The 17,548-nt window shown below is 41.2% G+C and overlaps 1 protein-coding gene across 1 annotated transcript in view; it reads left to right on the forward strand.

Annotated features, from left to right (window-relative positions):
* COL9A1 (collagen type IX alpha 1 chain) overlaps positions 1–15,959 on the forward strand; it is an 81,688-nt gene extending 65,729 nt beyond the window's left edge. Inside the window, exons 31-36 of the mRNA XM_063125469.1 lie at positions 688–720; positions 3,411–3,557; positions 5,999–6,053; positions 9,889–10,077; positions 13,908–13,985; positions 15,364–15,959. Coding sequence (XP_062981539.1) covers positions 688–720; positions 3,411–3,557; positions 5,999–6,053; positions 9,889–10,077; positions 13,908–13,985; positions 15,364–15,545 — 684 coding nt within the window. The 3' untranslated portion in view covers positions 15,546–15,959. The remainder of the gene's footprint in view (positions 1–687; positions 721–3,410; positions 3,558–5,998; positions 6,054–9,888; positions 10,078–13,907; positions 13,986–15,363) is intronic.
* The last annotated feature ends 1,589 nt before the right edge of the window (positions 15,960–17,548 follow it).

The following is a 17,548-nucleotide window of genomic DNA, read 5'->3' on the forward strand; positions in this document are numbered from 1 at the left end:
CTGGAAGTGTTATTTCTGGCAATGCACAAAAGTGGATACTCCTCTTCTTCCTCACTTGCGAACAATTCATGAAGCGGCTTTGCAATGGAGGAGAGCAAGGATAACTCATTTAGCATTCACAGTTTTTCTGTTGTGTGCTAGATTACAAAATACATTTCAGGAAAGTTTGTGGGCCAGTTCCATTGTACTCTGAATTCTGTGTTGAGAGGCATACATATTGTGATTGGGGAGTCACTCTGCTTGTAAAGACTGGTTCCGGTGATCATGATTACTGGTGTACAATATTTAGCTTGGTTTTTCCATTGAAAATTTTACCCAGATCAATCCTAGTTATTTCAATGCAAAAACTTGACACTAAATTTTTATAAACATATTTATTGGGAAAGACAATATGAATGAATGCAGGGATGCTCCAGAGGTGAATCTTGAATGTGGCATATAAATGCTTTCTAGGAGAAACCTTATCGCAAACAAAAACTCCTAATCCTACTAGTATCTTCAAGCTTGTAAAACTTTTCATTTCTATGTTATATTGTTGCTTTAAGCTTATCCCTAAGTATACCAAAAAGTCTCATTTTCCCTAATAGCAGTATAATTTGGAAACATTTAGAGAATAGTATGAAATCCATTATATTTTAAAATGCACAGGCATATACCATGCTGACATAATTCATCTTGTTTTGTTAGGGTGACATGGGTTTGCCAGGCCCTAAAGGATCTGTAAGTATGATGAACTGCATTGTTACAGAAAATCAAAAGCATAATAAATCATCAGAATATTTCAAATAAGAGAGGGCTGGTTTAGCTTCACAAACAGAGTTTAAACATTTAGTTCCCTAAGCAAGGAAGTTTAAGGCAAATGTAAGCCATCATTCATCATTTTTATTTTAAAGTTGTAGATTACCTAGAGGGTTTCTTAAAGTGAGAAATGTGACCTCTTGGTGTGTGGCGAATGGAGAGGTTTTGTGTATGGGTGATGAGAGAGGTAAATTAATGAGTCAGTGTGAGAAGGGAATAGAGACTTCACAACAGAGTAGCAAAAAAGTCCCTGTGAACTGAATTTTTATACAGGTCACATACAAGGCTGAGCATCTTCTATGCATGTCACATAGCACAGACTCTGAAGTTGCAGTCCTTTTCATACTTATGAGGCAGTAAGTCCCATTGAGCTCAATTGAACTTATTCCTGTGTCGAATGTATAATATTGAGGTGTTAATCAGGATGCAGAATTTGATCTAGTTTGAGTAGGACAATATTAAGATTTTACTGCTAGCTACTCTTTTAAAATAATGTGTACTTTGATCCCCAAGTATCTCAAATTATTTTCCTTTAAACACACACATAAGCACTTTCAAGCTTTCATACATGCAGAGATATGGATTGGATGTATATGGACAATTATATCTGAGCTTCATAGCATCTGCAGTGGGAAACCATATTTATTGACTTCCAAACAAGCCAGGAAATAAAACCAGTGTTAAAGCTGGCTTAATAACCTGGCTTGTTTGGAAGCCATTAATCATGGCTTAAGATGTAATGGGAAGGTATAGTTAACTGAAGACTTCCTGGCTTGTTCCCTCACACAAAGGGAGGAGCAAGGTGAGGCTTGTTCATGTTTTAGCTTAATGATTGTCTAAACGTGGCCACTGTGTGCTTGATGGCTTAGAAAGGAAAAAGGAGCTTATCTATGTGTTTCTGTGGACCACAAAGATTAGAAGGGCTACCCTAAAACAGAAAACTAAAAATGGGTATCCCTGCTATTGAACATCGTCTGCTATTGAATACCTGAAGGTTACATACAATGGATTATTCTGAAAATGTGGATTAACTTTACATTTTATTGGATATGTAGACATTGAACATAAATACACCTGGTTTTAGCATTTCAAATTAATAGTGTAAGTTTGCCACTGTCCCCATGACTTCTCCTCTCTATGAAGTATCACAGAACAGCATCCAGAAAAGAAATCTGACAGCCCATAATACACTGTCAGGATCCCCATATGATGCAGAAAATGCAGCTTCAGGAGAAGATGTAGGACACTAGGAAAGTTCATTGTCAACTTCTTCGGTTTCAGACCCTAAATATTACCCCCACCCCATTTTTTAAAAAAAAATCCAGCAATGAAAAGTGCTGTGTCTAGAAACATTGGCCTCATAGTTTCCCTGTTTCTGTAGGAAGAGAAATAGTTGAAGTTAGTTCCCCTCCCTCCCTCAGTGGTTTCAAAGCAGCAGTTTGCAAATGCTTGTATTACCAATTTCTAGCTTATCTAATATTTATTTCCTCTGCAGTTATATTTATAGAATATAAAAACGGGGAGCTTAAAAGCTCTCATGGTTTATGGCCTTCTTGGTAGTTAAGCTGTTTTTAAATATTTAATATATTCATAGGATTTGTGCAAAGGGAAAAAGTTTAGAATTGCTTCAGGGATTCATCTTGCTTAAGTAATGTATCACTGTGGAAGTGCCTGTGGGGACACGAGACAGCAAAATGGCTCTTGCTGTGCAGCAGCCTGTTCCCTATCTGTTTATTTACTGTGATGCGTAAATAGAGCCCCCCTAGAATAAAACCTCAGTCTCTTTGACCAAAACAAAGGGAACCCCAAATCTACAGTCTTACATGAGACATTGGAAGTGCTATTTCTGTGTCCTCTCCTCTCCAGTAGAAGTTCTAGCCAGGGCCTGAGATCAGAATCCATTTGGAGTGCTGTGGTGTCATAGCATCCATATTAGGAAAAGGCATATCTGGCTCCATACCTTCTGGCTCCAAGCCTATATACCTATATACCTGGTCAAGGTGGGCATGGCCAGGCACCATGCAAAGGGCCCACACTTCAGCAGGGGCCCACTGACAAGAGCCTCCTGGTCTTGACGTTCCTCATAACCATGGCAACCTGCTTGTTCACCTCCCTCTCCCTCTAACTCAGACAGTGGTGGTGGTGGTGGTGGTGAGAAAGACGAGCAGTAGGTGCCCGTTCTTACTTGCTTACATGGTAGCAATGCTGAGAAAGTGGATGAGGAGCAATAGAAACTGGTGACAAAGGCAGTGAAAAGGTAGGCTCACTGAGGGAGGAGGCTTTGCCCAGGAGCCTTCAAAAGCCTGGAACCGTTATTACTTCTGGGCGCTTACGTCTGAGAATATCTCAGAACTGAGTAGCCCCATATGAGATTGCACTGTTATTTACTGAACAGCTTTTCCATTTTCCAAGCATCATGTTAACATCCAGCAAGGTGCAAGTCTGCAAATGCCAAATCATAGTTCTCCATAATGAATTCCATAAAGAATGAGGTGGAAACCCAAGCATATTGTATGCAGAAGAGTGTTATTGTATGGGGGTATGTGGAACAATGTGGAAGAGTATCTTGCTCTGCAAAAAGTAGTATGCTCACATCATGCCATTTTTTTTAGGTTGGGAATCCAGGTGAACATGGCTCACGTGGGCCTGAAGGAAGCCGTGGTTTGCCTGGAATAGAAGGATTACGGGGACCACCTGGTCCACGTGGTTTGCAAGGTGAACAAGGATCTCCAGGTCTGCCTGGTAGTGAGGGTCCAGCTGTAAGTAATAGTTACACACATATTTTTGTCCGTGGCAGGGTTTATGATTGTATTAGAACTGGAAGGCTACCTCTGATGCTTCCTGTGCTGCCACTGTGGCCCATGAGCAATAAAGTTTGGTATCTTTGCTGTAGGGTGTAATGCTCCTCATTTTATCCTGTTTGCAGGATGTTTACAGCTTGATCCCTTGGCTTTAGCTGAGTATCTATGCTGTTGTTGCTAAAGCAGCAACTTACAAAAGGCAAGTGAGGCTGAGACATCTTGCCCTCTTACAAATCCTTGATGTAGCACAAAATCCCAAGAGGAGAAATGTCTCAGGAAGCAAAGATTTTTTTTATTATTATTATTATTATTATTATTATTATTATTATTATTATTATTATTATTATTATTGTGGGCTTTCACAAATACAAGCTTGCATCCTGAGATGTTACTCTCCTTTGGGGGTCTAATTTGGATGCTTACCAGCCGTTGTGTCCCCAAAGCACAGAAACTGTCTCCAGGGGCCTTCTGTATCCCATGCAAGGTGCTGTGGACAAGCCCGCTCCCTGCCAAGGTTTGAAATTTTGTCAGGGTTCAGCTGGCAATGTATCATTACCAGACTAAAGCCGCGTCCCAAAGCACATAAAACATTTGTACTGGCCATGTGACCCTTCCTTGTAACCCCATGAGCTGCTACCTCAGTGGAGCCTGGAGTGTCTATGATCTGCTTGCCCACTTCTTTCTAAGTGTGTCCTATAAACAACAACCTAATCTAGAGAGGTAATTAAAGACTATTATAAAAGCCAAACTCATAAATTACAGCCTGTATAATGATTTCAGTATGTGCTGAAACTGGTAGTTTTGGGTAGGGAATCCTTTGTCCCTGTTTAATCTATCTATATATAAAAGCCTAGAGGCCTCCTCCAAGCCACTTATGCAAATAGGAGAGAAGGCAGAGGCAGTGGATTGGCCTACTTGTCGGTGATGTCACAATGACATTGCCAACCAGTAGGCCAATCCACTGCCTCTGCCTTCTCTCCTATTTGCATGTTTAAAAATTCTGAGCTCACAGGGCCTTCTATAGAAGTTCCAAGAAAAATAACTGCCATCTACCAAAAAAATAACTGCCATCTAGGGAAGTTCCAAGATAGAAGGCCAGAGGGCTCCTCCAAGCCACTTCTAGGTTTTGCCCTCTGGAGCCATCTAGCGATGTTTCTCAGAACTGCGGCCTTCTATGGAAGTTTCAAGAAAAATAACTGCCAGTAACTTCCAGCCTAGCAGAAGGGCCAAAACCCACTAAACCCCTCACCAGACTGCTCCTCCTCACAATTAGAAAATTGTGAATATGCCCCCAAAACGTAAACAAACTGTTGTGGAAGATGCAGCAATGAGGGAAATGGCTAAAAGGCAAAAGGCAGAGCGAAACAAAGCCCAACGTGCAAATTGGTCTGATATACAAAGAGAACGTGACTGCCTTCGCCATCGTGACTGGTATTTACCCATGGACAACTGTATGTGGCAATGTCCAGAGTCCGATGGTCTGAGGACATAAAGTTAAAAATTATTGATGGGAAAGAACAGGGGAAGTAGATTCAAATTTTTTAAAAAGTGTATACCAAAAATATTGTATTCAAAGAAGTGCTAACAAAATAAATACATCTGTCATATGACAGGCTTTTTCACTAGTTCTACATAAATCTTGTGGGTTTTGTTCTAACCCCCAAAATTTCAGTTTAGATGCCTCAGCCAAAACAGGAAGTGTGTCCATTTCTGTCTTGAATTCTTATGCATCCTCCGAAGAATTCAAGCTTCTGGTAACTATGTTGAAGATCATGGTGTCAGCTTGGTTATTGTCCTTGGGCAGTATCCGATGCAGCTGCTGTGCCTCCACCTGTTCTGTTGCGCCAGTAGAACAGGAATTAGCAGCTACTGAAACAGTTCCAGAAATTCGTGGAAACACTCATTTCTGGATTGGGATAGGTCAGCGGAGCTCCCTTCTGTGAAACTCACATTTCTGCTCATTTCTGGTTGTTTCAGGAACTGCTAGTTCCTGTTGTGCTAGCAGAAGGTCCTATTGCCCACTTCCACTTCAGAGTCTTTTCAGTATTTGTATTAGACATACTTGGAAGGACCCAAAATGGCAGGGTCTGAAGAGAGGCTTAGCCCAACGTTCAGCTTCTTTTCTCACGCTTCCTTTCACCCCTACCCCCACCCCCACCCCATGCCTCCTGTGTGGCTGCTTCTTCCCTCCATTATATCTGTGGCTTCCGTTTTGATGTAGAGCGCTAGAAAACACAGGGAGGAGGTGCTTCAAGATTGTATGTCTGAGCATGGGAATGATTGCCCCACCTTCACTTTCTGTCTTGGCTTTCTTGATCCATCAGCACAGTCCTATCTGCAGTACCCTCATAATGTGACTAAATGCTGATCAAAATGCTTTAATACTCTATTTGTTTCAGGGCAGAGAGCCAACTGATGCACACATCAAGCAGGTTTGCATGAGAGTAATGCAAGGTACATTTTTACACATTCATATTTTGTAACTTTGGATGTGAGTTTTCCCCTTTAAAAAAACAAAACACTGAATTTCATGTGAGCAGCTTGAGGGCCACAGGGGTCATTTACAGTTGGGAAATTAACTGCATATGTGTGGTCTGCTCTTTTCTTATGTCAAGTGTTAATTTTTTTTAAAAAAATGGCACAAAACAATTGAAATGAGAAACTTTGCATTTCATTGTTGTTGTCCCTACTCACATTTTCTTTTCAGAAAGAGATAGATTCCAAACAATGGATCAGTAACAGCTTTCCTTTTTCACAGGAAAGAAATTCTTGAGTATAATTTTTGCCCCAGCTCCTGGCAGCAGACTTTTGGCACAGCACCCAGTGGACAGCCAGACAGGGGAGGAAGAGACACCTGTGCTCTCTGTGCTATTTCTCCCCTGTAACATGTAGGCCAGCTTTCCCCAACCTGGTGCTCTCCAGATGTTTTGGACTTCAACTTGCATGTGCCCCAGCCAGCATGACCAATGGACAGGAATGGTGGGAGGTGTAGTCCAAAATGACCACAACAGTTAACGATCACAAATTAGTTTAGCAAATCATTGCATGTTGCAATGTTGTGGTGCATGTTGTGGTTGCATGTTGTGGTGCTCAAGAAGTTCCTTTTGTAAAGGTTTAGAAAATTATTCAAAGTATAGTTGAATAATTCAAAGTATAGTTTTGTCAAAAACAGAAATTCACAGAGGGTGGCAGGGCTCAGCCCCAGAATAGCTGATTTTAAGATAAGATAAAACATGCTAAAGTAGTCTTCCTCATCCTAGTGCCCTACAGAATGGGACCGTAGCTCAGTACTAGAGCACCTGCTTTGCACACAGAAGGTTGCAACTTCAATCCCTAGCATCTCCTGGTAGGGCTGGAAAAAACTACCTGAAACCCTGGAGAGCTGCTGCCAGTCAGTGTTGACCATACTGGGCTTAATAGACCATGGGACTGAGTTAGTATAAAGCAGCTTCCTATGACCCTAGAAGTTTCAGACTTCAAGTCCCATCAGCCCAACCAGCAAAGCCAATGGGGAGGAATCCTAGGAGTTGTAGTCCAGAACATCTGGAGGGCACTAGTTTGGAAAAGGCTATGATAAACTATAGATGATGGGCAGCTAATGAGAACTTTGTTCTTTCATTTAGTAATACAGTACATGTGAACATTTTACTAATACTGACTTTATTCTTGCTGTATACATTATATTTCTGGTTTGAGATTTATTGTGTTGGGGACACACACACACACACACACTCTGCTGGTGTTTGCTGCTGAGAGCCTCTGGGATGTTACACTGTTGTATTTCAGGAGATTAAGCAGCTTTATTGCTCTCTGATTTAATTTGAGATCTTCTCAGTGCAACTACTATATTTTAAACTGCCCAACAGGCCGCAACATTGCTTTCCACTTCAGATTTACCGTCACTATCAAGATAAATGTTTCTTTCTGCCTTTATCAGTATAAAGTGCTCCTAAAGGGAAAGGCCATAGCTTAGGAGTAGAGCACCTGTTTTGCATGCAGAACGTCCCAGAATTGATCTCTGGCATTGGCTGTTATGGCTGGGGAAGACTCCTGCTTAAAGCTCTGGAGACCTACTGTCAATCGGTATAGACAATAATGCAGTAGATGGATCAATGTTTTTCAACTTGTTCCTAAATGATCTGGAGTTGAGGATGAGTAAGTACATAAGAAGAGCCATGCTGGATCAGACCAAGGGTCCATCTAGTCCAGCACTCTGTTCACACAGTGGCCAACCAGCTGTAGACCAGGGACCCATAAGCAGGGCATGGTAAAACAGCACCCTCCCAGCCATATTCTCCAGCCACTGGTGTACACAGGCTTTCTACCTCTGATCCTGGAGGTAGCACATAGCCATCAGGAATAGTTGCCATTGCTAGCCTTCTCCTCCAAGAATTTATCCAACACCCTTTTAAAGCCATCCAAATTGGTGGCCATCACCACATTTTGGAGTAGTGAATTTCATAGTTTAACTATGCTCTGTGTGAAGAAATACTTCTTTTATCTGTCCTGAATCTCCCACCAGTCAGCTTCATGGGATGAACCCGGGTTCTAGTATTGAGGGAGAGGGAGTGGTGAGATGGCCTTGTTTGCTGACCACACCAAATCATTGAGGGTAATTAAAGTAGAAAAGCATGTGAAGAGTTCCAAAAGAATCTCTCCAAACTTGGGAAATGAGCATTAAAATGGCAAATGTGGTTCAATGTAAGTAAGTGTAAAGTGATGTACACTGGGGCAAAAAAAATCTTAAGTTCACATATATCCTTATGGGGTCTGAGCTGGTGGCAACTGACCAAGAAAAGGATCTTGCGATTGTAGTGGATAGTTTGATGAAAACGTCAACCCATTTGTATGACTGCTGCGAAAAAGACAAATGCCGTGTTGAGGATCATTAGGAAAGAAATAAAAAATAAAATTGCCAATGTGATACTGCCTTTCAACAAATCTATGGTGTGACTGTTTACAGTTTTGATTGCCATACCTCAAAAATGACACTATAGAGCTGGAAAAGATGCAGAAAAGAGTAACTCAGAGTATCAAGGGGCTGAAGCAGCTCCCTTATGAGGAAAGACTACAACATTTGGTCCCTTGAGCTTAGTAAAAAGGCACGTACGCTGGGGTAGGGGAATGCACACCTCATGATAAAGGTAGGTAAAATTATGCATGGCATGGAGAAAGTGGATAGGGAGAATGTTCTCTCTGTCATAATACTAGAACCCGGGGTCATCCCGTGAAGCTTAATGATGAGAGATTCTGGACAGGTAAAAGGAAGTACTTCTTCACTCAGTGCAGTCGAACTATGGAATTGTCTATCACAAGATGTAATGATGGCCACTAATTTGGAAAACTTCTAAGGAGGATTAGACAAATTCATGGAAGATAAGGTTTTATATTACCAGTATCAAATGCAGTATACACCAGTAGATGGGGGACAGAAATGAGAGTGGGCTGGGGGTCCCATATCATTCATATCCTGCTGTGTTTAACACTGTGGGAACAGAAAGATGGTCTATAGGCCTTTGGTCTGAACCAGCACGGCTCTTGGGAACCTTCCTATGTTCCTAAAGAAAGGGGACACAGGAATGATAAATTGTGCAAGACCGATTGTACTGGCTTTGAATGTGGTTTGGGGATACAGCATTTGAAGGGATGTAGTTGCAGGCCCTTAAACTAGTGAAGGAAGGAGGAAATTGTATTGGAATAATCTGTACTCATCTCAACATTATCCCAAGTAAAATGTGCATCCTTCACAAATGCCAGTATGCAGCCATTACAGCATTCTCACAGAATGTTTTAAATGGGAATTGAAAAACAAGTGCACCAAGTAATGCCGTTCCCTTACTATTATCCATTTGAATATTGTATCCCTTTCACCTGGAGGCAACTGTTAAAAATGCATGCTAACAGCTATCTTTCACACCTTCCATCATGGAAATTGTCTACGCATAATTTCCGGAAAATACCTAAGCTAGGGGGTGGTAGCATTTAAAACACACACACACACACACACACACACACAGAGAGAGAGAGAGAGAGAGAGAGAGAGAGAGAGAGAGAGAGAGTCTTTGGAACATCTGAGTAGACCACTGGGTCTCCAGAATAATAAGAACCCCATTTTTAAAAATTGAAATAGGAAAGAAAAGAGATACACAGTCCTAATGGCTGCAAAGGTGAGTTTGAAAATATGTTGGCCACTGCTGGAGGATAAGAAACAGGTGATAAGCTTTGCAATTAATAAATAATTTAGAGTCAACTTAATTTGTGGCTCTTCATCATTTTTCTCCTTGAATAGAACAACTGGCTCAGTTGGCTGCCAGCCTTCGGAGGCCGGAATTTGGTGCTCCAGGCCTCCCCGGCCGTCCTGGGCCACCTGGTTCCCCTGGATCTCCTGGAGAAAATGGCTTCCCAGGGCAGCTTGGATCTCGAGGTCTGCCTGGCCTTAAGGGCCCTCCTGGTGAAATTGGGCGGAAAGGCCCCAAAGGTAAGAAACTCATGTTGTGATTCTATACACACTTCTGAGTAAGTTCTGTTGGAGTCAATGATCCGGTTCAGATGACATGTCATGGCTCGTTATGAGTTATTTTACCCATGATGAAGTTCAGCGCCTGCAGATGCCAAGTTGCACATCCAACCCTACTCAGGTGTTGTCCTGTCATGTGAAACCTGTGATTATGGGTTATATGAGGCTTAAACAACTTTTGCATAACCCTAAAATAGACCATGGTTATTTAACCCTCACATAACCCACGCTCGGAGGGTTGGTATGATATGACAACCCCAAGCAGGGATTGGGTATTCAAAATGGCAGCTGCACGCACACTGCATTAAATAGTAGCCCACAGTGGGCTGTTCTGTCATGCAAACAGCCCCAATGAAATCCCCCCTTCTTTTAACCTCTTGCGTATTCCAGTTACAATCAAGGACAGCACATGAGGGTACAGATTAGAGATGTGAAGGCCTGGGGTGGGGGTGGGGAATGGAAAAATTGTGTGTGGGGGACACCCAAGCTTTTTTCATTTTTTTCCAAGGACAGTTTTCACACACACACCCCCAATTATTTAACCCCAAATTATTTCTAAAAACTATGTAATAAGACTTTTATGAAAAAGACTAATAATACTAAATTTTTGGATTATAATTAAGCCATGGAGGGAAACGATTTGGATTTCGTGCGAGGGTGGGGCGAACTCGCCTGTGCTTTTTTGGGGCTCAGCTTGGCGAGCCCATGCGCTGCCTTTACCCTTGGCATCAGTGTGGCCTTTAAGGCCACCATTGGTGTGGGGTGGGGGGAAGTGTGCAATTTACAGAGGCTCCCAAAACTGCGCAATTTCCCCTGTGCATCAGTGGTGGCCACCATTGATGCAGGAAGGGGAAGTGCATGATTTTGGTGCATGGTAGGTAGCAGCCCAACTGGGTCCAGGGGGCTGGATGTGGGGGTGGGTCTGCTGGAGCCAGTTGGGCGCTCAGGGCATCCCTGGATTTCTGTGGCCCTGTTTCCTGGACATCAGGAAAAACTTCCTAACTGTTAGAGCAGTGCGACGGTGGAATCAGTTACCTAGGGAGGTTGTGGGCTCTCCCACACTAGAGGCATTCAAGAGGCACCTGGACAACCATCTGTCGGGGATGCTTTAGGGTGGATTCCTGCATTGAGCAGGGGGTTGGACTCGATGGCCTTGGAAGGGCCTCGATGGCCCTTCCAACTCTGCTATTCTATGATTCTATGATTCTATGGTCAGACCATTTGATGTGGTTTTGACAGACAGCATCCCTTTGCCTCTGTAGGGCTGGTAAACCGTTAGGTTGGTCCAGCCTGAAAGACTTATTAGTGTAAACTTTTTTTCTAAACTGACAGTAACAGTGTCATGTGAGAAACTGATATCTGGAAATGGAATGAGTAGTTCAGGCTACTGGCTCAACATGAATATAGAACTGTTTGACAGAGTAATCGTGTGAATTGGCTTTCATACTCTTAAGAAAAGAGGCAGCTGAAAGAGTATAAAGGAAGTGAAAATTAACAAAGCTTAAAGGAAAATAACTTGCTCTCTGACAAGCTAACGAGATAATTACTCTGGCATATGGTAATCAGTACCTGAAAGCACACTATATCTAAATGCAGTCACATGGTGAATAAGGGTACAGAACGAAGAAGGAACGAGAAAGGAAAAAGGGTACAGAACGAAAAAGAGCTCCGGCTATTGGGCGGTATAGAAATGTAATAAATAAAAATAAAAATAAAATAAATGATAGCAGCGGCTAATTAGCCTGTGCAAAGGGAGAACGCAAAGTCTCTAGTCTGTGCTCCAATACTACAAAAAGCAGGAATAGGTAACAATCAGAATTTAAGGCTTTTAGGGCCAGCACACAATCCAGTTTTTCTGATGGCCACACACCCCTTTCCCCAACTAATAATTGTTGAATGATTTTCCAGCTTCTCGCTCCCCCAGCTATTCCCTCATTTTGAAAGGTTTAACTGCCTCTCCTAAGGTGTAGTTATTGGCAATTAGAGCTCAGAGCTAAAGACAACACTGGAATTGTTGGTATTTTCACCCTGCCCCAGCCAGCACAGGAATGGGGAATTCTTCAAAATGGAATTTGGCCCTGGGACTGAACAAGGTTCATCAGTCCTGCATTAGGATGTGGCGTAGCAAGAATCATGCCCACATCACAGCACAAAATATGGCATTGCGGCTACATTACTGCCAATTTCCCAAATCAGCCCATGACGAAGGAAATTCTAACAGAGGTAGGAAACCAAGGGAACTGCCTCAGGGAATGTGCTCAGGTTCAATTAGGACAAATCCCACACTGGGAACTGGGGAGGGAGGAGGCTCTGAGAACAGCATAGTGGCTTCAATTTCATTTCCTACAAAGATGACAGTGTGCCCAAAAGCTAGACAAAAATATTCTGGTATGGCTAATTGAACATGCCTTTTCTGGCTTGTCAAGGTTGCATAGTGCAGGTGATCTGTAAAATCAGCTGTTACAGAGCCAGACCGATTGATCTGTTACTACTTAATTGTTCCTGATAATATTCTAAGCATATTTTATGTTTCAGAAGGTGAGCAGTACTAACTATCCATATTTACTTACTGCCATGAAAGATATATTGTCCGCTCTGTGCAGTGATGTATTGTAGAAAAGTAAAGGAAGAAGGGGAGAGATTAATGGAAAGGGAACACTAGCTATAGAAAGGCAAAGTCCTGAGACTGGAGGATAGGTCTATGTACATTTAAATTATTTTCATATCTTGGGATAATCTGCATGACCACACCTGTCCATCTGAGCATGTGGATAAGCATGACTTGGGAGAAACGTTCTTGTGATCTGGGCCGTACATGTCTGTAATTCTGGGGAAAGTACTCCTGTGATCATGGAGATAGCTGTCAGTTTACCCACGGAGGGCATCAGCAGTGCGTATCTCCTTTATTGTTTGAGGTGGAGATCATTAATAGCGCCAACTGATTTTGAATAATTGTGGGTACAGAACGTTTCTTTATGCAGACTGATGAACTTGTGCCTGGATGTGGTAATGGGCTGGATGAGGGCCAATAAATTGAAATTGAATCCCTAGATGATGGAAGCACTGTGGTCTGATGGTTCTAGGGTTTGGGTAATTGGTGTTCAGCTCGATTTGAATGGGATTGCAGTTCCTCGGAAAAATCAGGTGTGCAGTCTGGTGGTACTTCTAGGGCCTTGTCACAGTGTGCTTTTCACAAACTTTAGTTACTTCTGAACAAGGATGGTATGACTGTGGTAATCCATGCTTTAGAAAACTCCTGGCTGGATTATTGCAATGTGTATATGTGGGGGTGCCCTTTAGGATAACATAGAAGCTTCAATTGGTGCAGAAGTTTGACTGGTATGGCCACATTTATGCACATCACAACAATTTTAACATGACTTCACCGGATTCCAGGCTCAATTCAAGCTGTTGGTATTCACCCTATATATCTTGTGGGGGTCAAATATCTGCTCTTCCCAGATCATTCTGCTCATGCTTTTAAGATCTTTTGCTGAGGACTTTCGCCGGATGCCTCCTTGATCAGAGGTACCCTATTTAACAACAAAGGTAAGGTCTTTCTCAGCAATGGGATCTAAAAAGGTACCTAGTGCCCACATTACAGACTTTTCAGAGCCAGGCAAAAACATCTCGATTCATGCAAACATTTGTACTTGATGTACTTTTAGTTGTGTTAAAGATTTTGGTTGTATATTCCCCTGAAATCCTAAATAGGGTGAAAGGCAGTCTGTAAATGTTTTAAATAGGCAAATCAAAAATAAAATAAATAAGTTTTCTTGAATCTGTTTTAGGTGAAACAGGTGAAAAGGGGGAGAGAGGACTCCCAGGCCGAGGCCCCAAAGGCTTACCAGGAACAACAGGACTCCCAGGTAAATATTGAATATTGCCTCTAGGACATCCAATACGTGCTTATGCAGTTGTGCATGAAAAACTATATTAAACAACAATCCTGGAAATATAGGTGCTCGCTAGGAGGTGAATGTTTCATAAATACAAAACTTCCAGTTTTACTAGAAGTTTTCTGTGTTGCATTTTTTTGAACGTATGATCTGCCCAGGTCCCCTGTTAGTTTCATTCTTCTCTTTTGCTGTACTGTGTACTGTATATGCTACAGGCAGTATATACCTCTTAAGACTGCCAACTCCGATTCCAAACTAGGACTAGTAGTCCCATGCATTTATCTAAGCATTATTTTGTCCCAGTGCTTTTTATTTTACATCTTCAAAACTATGTGGGTTTACATATTAATAACAGCCAGTTTGCAACTCAAGAAGCCATGAAAGAAAGTTATTATAAGTCATCTCCTATTGAAATTGTTCCTAGAACATGTATTGTCAAAAGGGAGAGGAAGAACACCTCCAGAAGACTCAATGCAATTTTGGAAACTAGAATAAGATCCCGAGGGTGGGGGGCACTTATTAATGTGAGTTAGTTCAAGAAGTAGAATGTATAGCAAAAAAATGAAGAGGAACCTTATTGTTATTTATGTATATTATTTATTATGTGGTTTTTTTAAATATTAAATAATATTTTTAAAAAATGTGTTGTTAAATAATAAATTTAAAAAATCAAAACATAAAAAAAAGGAAAGAAGTCATCTCCAAAAGAAGTAATACGTCATCACTGCATGGTATGGCAAACTTGCATCAGGTCAGGATAAAGCACACAGTGAGTAAATTAAAAATAGCAAGTGCCTTTCCCACTTAACACCAGAATATGTGATACGTGTGAGGATTTGCAAATGCTTGAAATCTGATTTTGGCTGCACAGCACTTTAAAATCCACTTTATTGCTGTGCCAATGTGAAGCGCTACAGACAGAAATCCTTACTTATAAATGCAGCACAAGTGCCCTCTAGTGGTTATTCTGGGACAAATAATTTGCTGTATTAAAAAGCTAGTTTGACTGTAGGTTCTAAAGACTGTATGACCGCACATTTCTGTGCATAAAATATTTGGAATGAATGGGGCATTAGTTGCGACTAACGTAAGTCTCACTCATTTCAATGGGGCTACTCTGTGTAGGACAAACATTGGGTACTACCCCCCTGGGTTCAATAGACCAATAGTCTGACTTGGTATAAGGCAACTTTTTTTATGTTCATGTTGACTGCCTTCATTTACATTGATGGTAGAGAAGGGAAGACCTGAATGTCAGATTGAGATCCTTTGGAGGAACAGTTTTTCACGATTCTCCTCCAAAGTGTGCTGAACTCTCATGACCCGCACACTGTATCTGCCTTTGCAGGAGAACCAGGCAAGCCCAGTTATGGCACGAATGGGCGAGATGGTGATCGAGGCCCACCTGGAATAGCTGGTCAGCCAGGGGTTCCAGGTCCTCCTGGTCCTCCAGGCCCTTCCGGATATTGTGAACCATCAGCTTGTACTGTGCAAGCCGGACTGAGAGCTGACAATGTGAAAGGGCCGTGAAAAGTGCAAAAGTCCACGACACGAGTTATTGGAAACAATGTACTATCTGCATGTACATCTAACAACGGAGAAAAAATCGCAGAGGAGAAACATACTGTAAAAAACACAGAGAATCCTATCAAAGGCTTGACAGACTTAAAATGCACTGGTTGTCCCATTCTCCAACTTGTATAAACAGTACACGGCAACCAAATATTTTTTAAAAATGGTGCTTACAAAGTGATACCAGATGGCTTTTCCTTGTTATTGTGGCGAAAGGCAGCTGTGTAATTCTTTAGAAGACTTCTTCCCAAATACTATTCTTAACCCTTTCCCCCTGTTCATATTGTGCTGTATTGCAGCATCAGAGAGAATGGCATAATTTAGCTGTATTGTCCAATACATTTGTAAAATAAGTTATGAATGTTTACATGCCCCCCCCATCCCATCCCATCCCATCCCATCCCATACATAGGTGCTGTAAGTTAGCCAACCAGGCTCATCCCATGTTTACCTGTCACTGTGATTTCAAATGTATAGACATAGCTGCCAAATAAAAACATGCCATGTGACCAGTAATATATGATGTGAAATAATCTTTACACAAAGGTTTTTTTCCTGCTCCATGTACTGAATTCTGTTTAATGTGACCCATCAACAGCTCTAGCATGTATCCATCTGTCTGAAATCAAACAAAGAGGTCAAAAAGCCACTGGTAAGGGAATTTTAAACTTTGGGAACAGCTAAGATTTATAGCTGAGTTTATTTATTTTAAAAGATCTTATCTCTGGTTGTATAAAAGTTGAAATAAATAACATTTTTTAACCCTTCGCATTCTTTTGTATGAATGGTAAATAAAACTAAAACAAGGAGCTTTGCTAAACTTCCTTCTCCAAAGGATCCCACTATATGTTTTGGTTACAATTCCATTTCCCAATGAAACAAAAGTGCATTGTATGAACTAGTCTACTGTGTAAATTTGTTTAATAACATATATTCTTTGATCTGTCATCTTGCAAGACAAAAATAAAATTGCCCTTATTTTAATCATCATCACTTCCCACTTCTCTATGTTGCTCTTAGTATAGCACCAAAGTTCTAGGAACATTTCACTTTGTTATTTCCACATGGGCTTTCCAAGTTACTTTGACTGGACTGTGTTCCAATAGATCTCCAGGCTCTTCCCCAAACTGGTATTAAACTATGAGATTGGCTTTTTGTTCAAGACAACCTATTCAATAGGCAAATTACTTTACATTCATTTTCCTCCAGCTGGAATAGGAAATATCAATATAAGAAATATCAAAATGCTCATAACAGAACCCCCTATTGGACTACTGTTACTTTTCACAAACTCTTTATGGCTGTTTGCTTTCAAACCATGCTAACGACCATGATTGTTGGCAGATACAACTGGATTCTGCAAACACAGCAAATCTGTGAAGTTTCCAAGTTTGAGGTTCACAAACATTATATTTTATTCACCCTTTATCGTCTGAGCCACATTCTAAATGTCTTGGTTGCTATTTTAGCCCATTTACAATTGAGTTCTCTTCCAGAAAACTTAATTATCATTATCTTATGGTGATGCTTATATGGTCCATAAGGTTTCTCTTTATGCTTTGGTAGCCTCAAGAATTTGTGCAAAAATTATTTCCACCTCAGCAGTTAATGGCCATGGTGATGGTTTAATCTAACAAATCCATTGGGATATCTGGTTAATATGCTATGTACTGTTTTAAATTATAAATTTCAGGCTTTCATCTTGGAATTGAATCTTTGGGAGTTGTATCTCTGAACATTATTTTTATTTTCTGGAAAGTTGCAATAGCCATTGGCTGAAAGCAATAAAAGGTTTTTTTGAACTGATTTCATGTTGCTCTTAGTATTTTTCAGAGAAAGTTTATTTTTTGGGAGCAGCTTTAATGTAGTTGCCATCCAGCAATTCCTCTCCTATATTTTTCCATTTCTCTTAGCAGTTCATCTGAGGAAATATATTTGTGAGACTTTCTGGAAACAAAGGC

This window comes from Elgaria multicarinata, chromosome 4 (assembly GCF_023053635.1).
Source record: "Elgaria multicarinata webbii isolate HBS135686 ecotype San Diego chromosome 4, rElgMul1.1.pri, whole genome shotgun sequence".
Classification (NCBI taxonomy): Eukaryota; Metazoa; Chordata; class Lepidosauria; order Squamata; family Anguidae; genus Elgaria; species Elgaria multicarinata.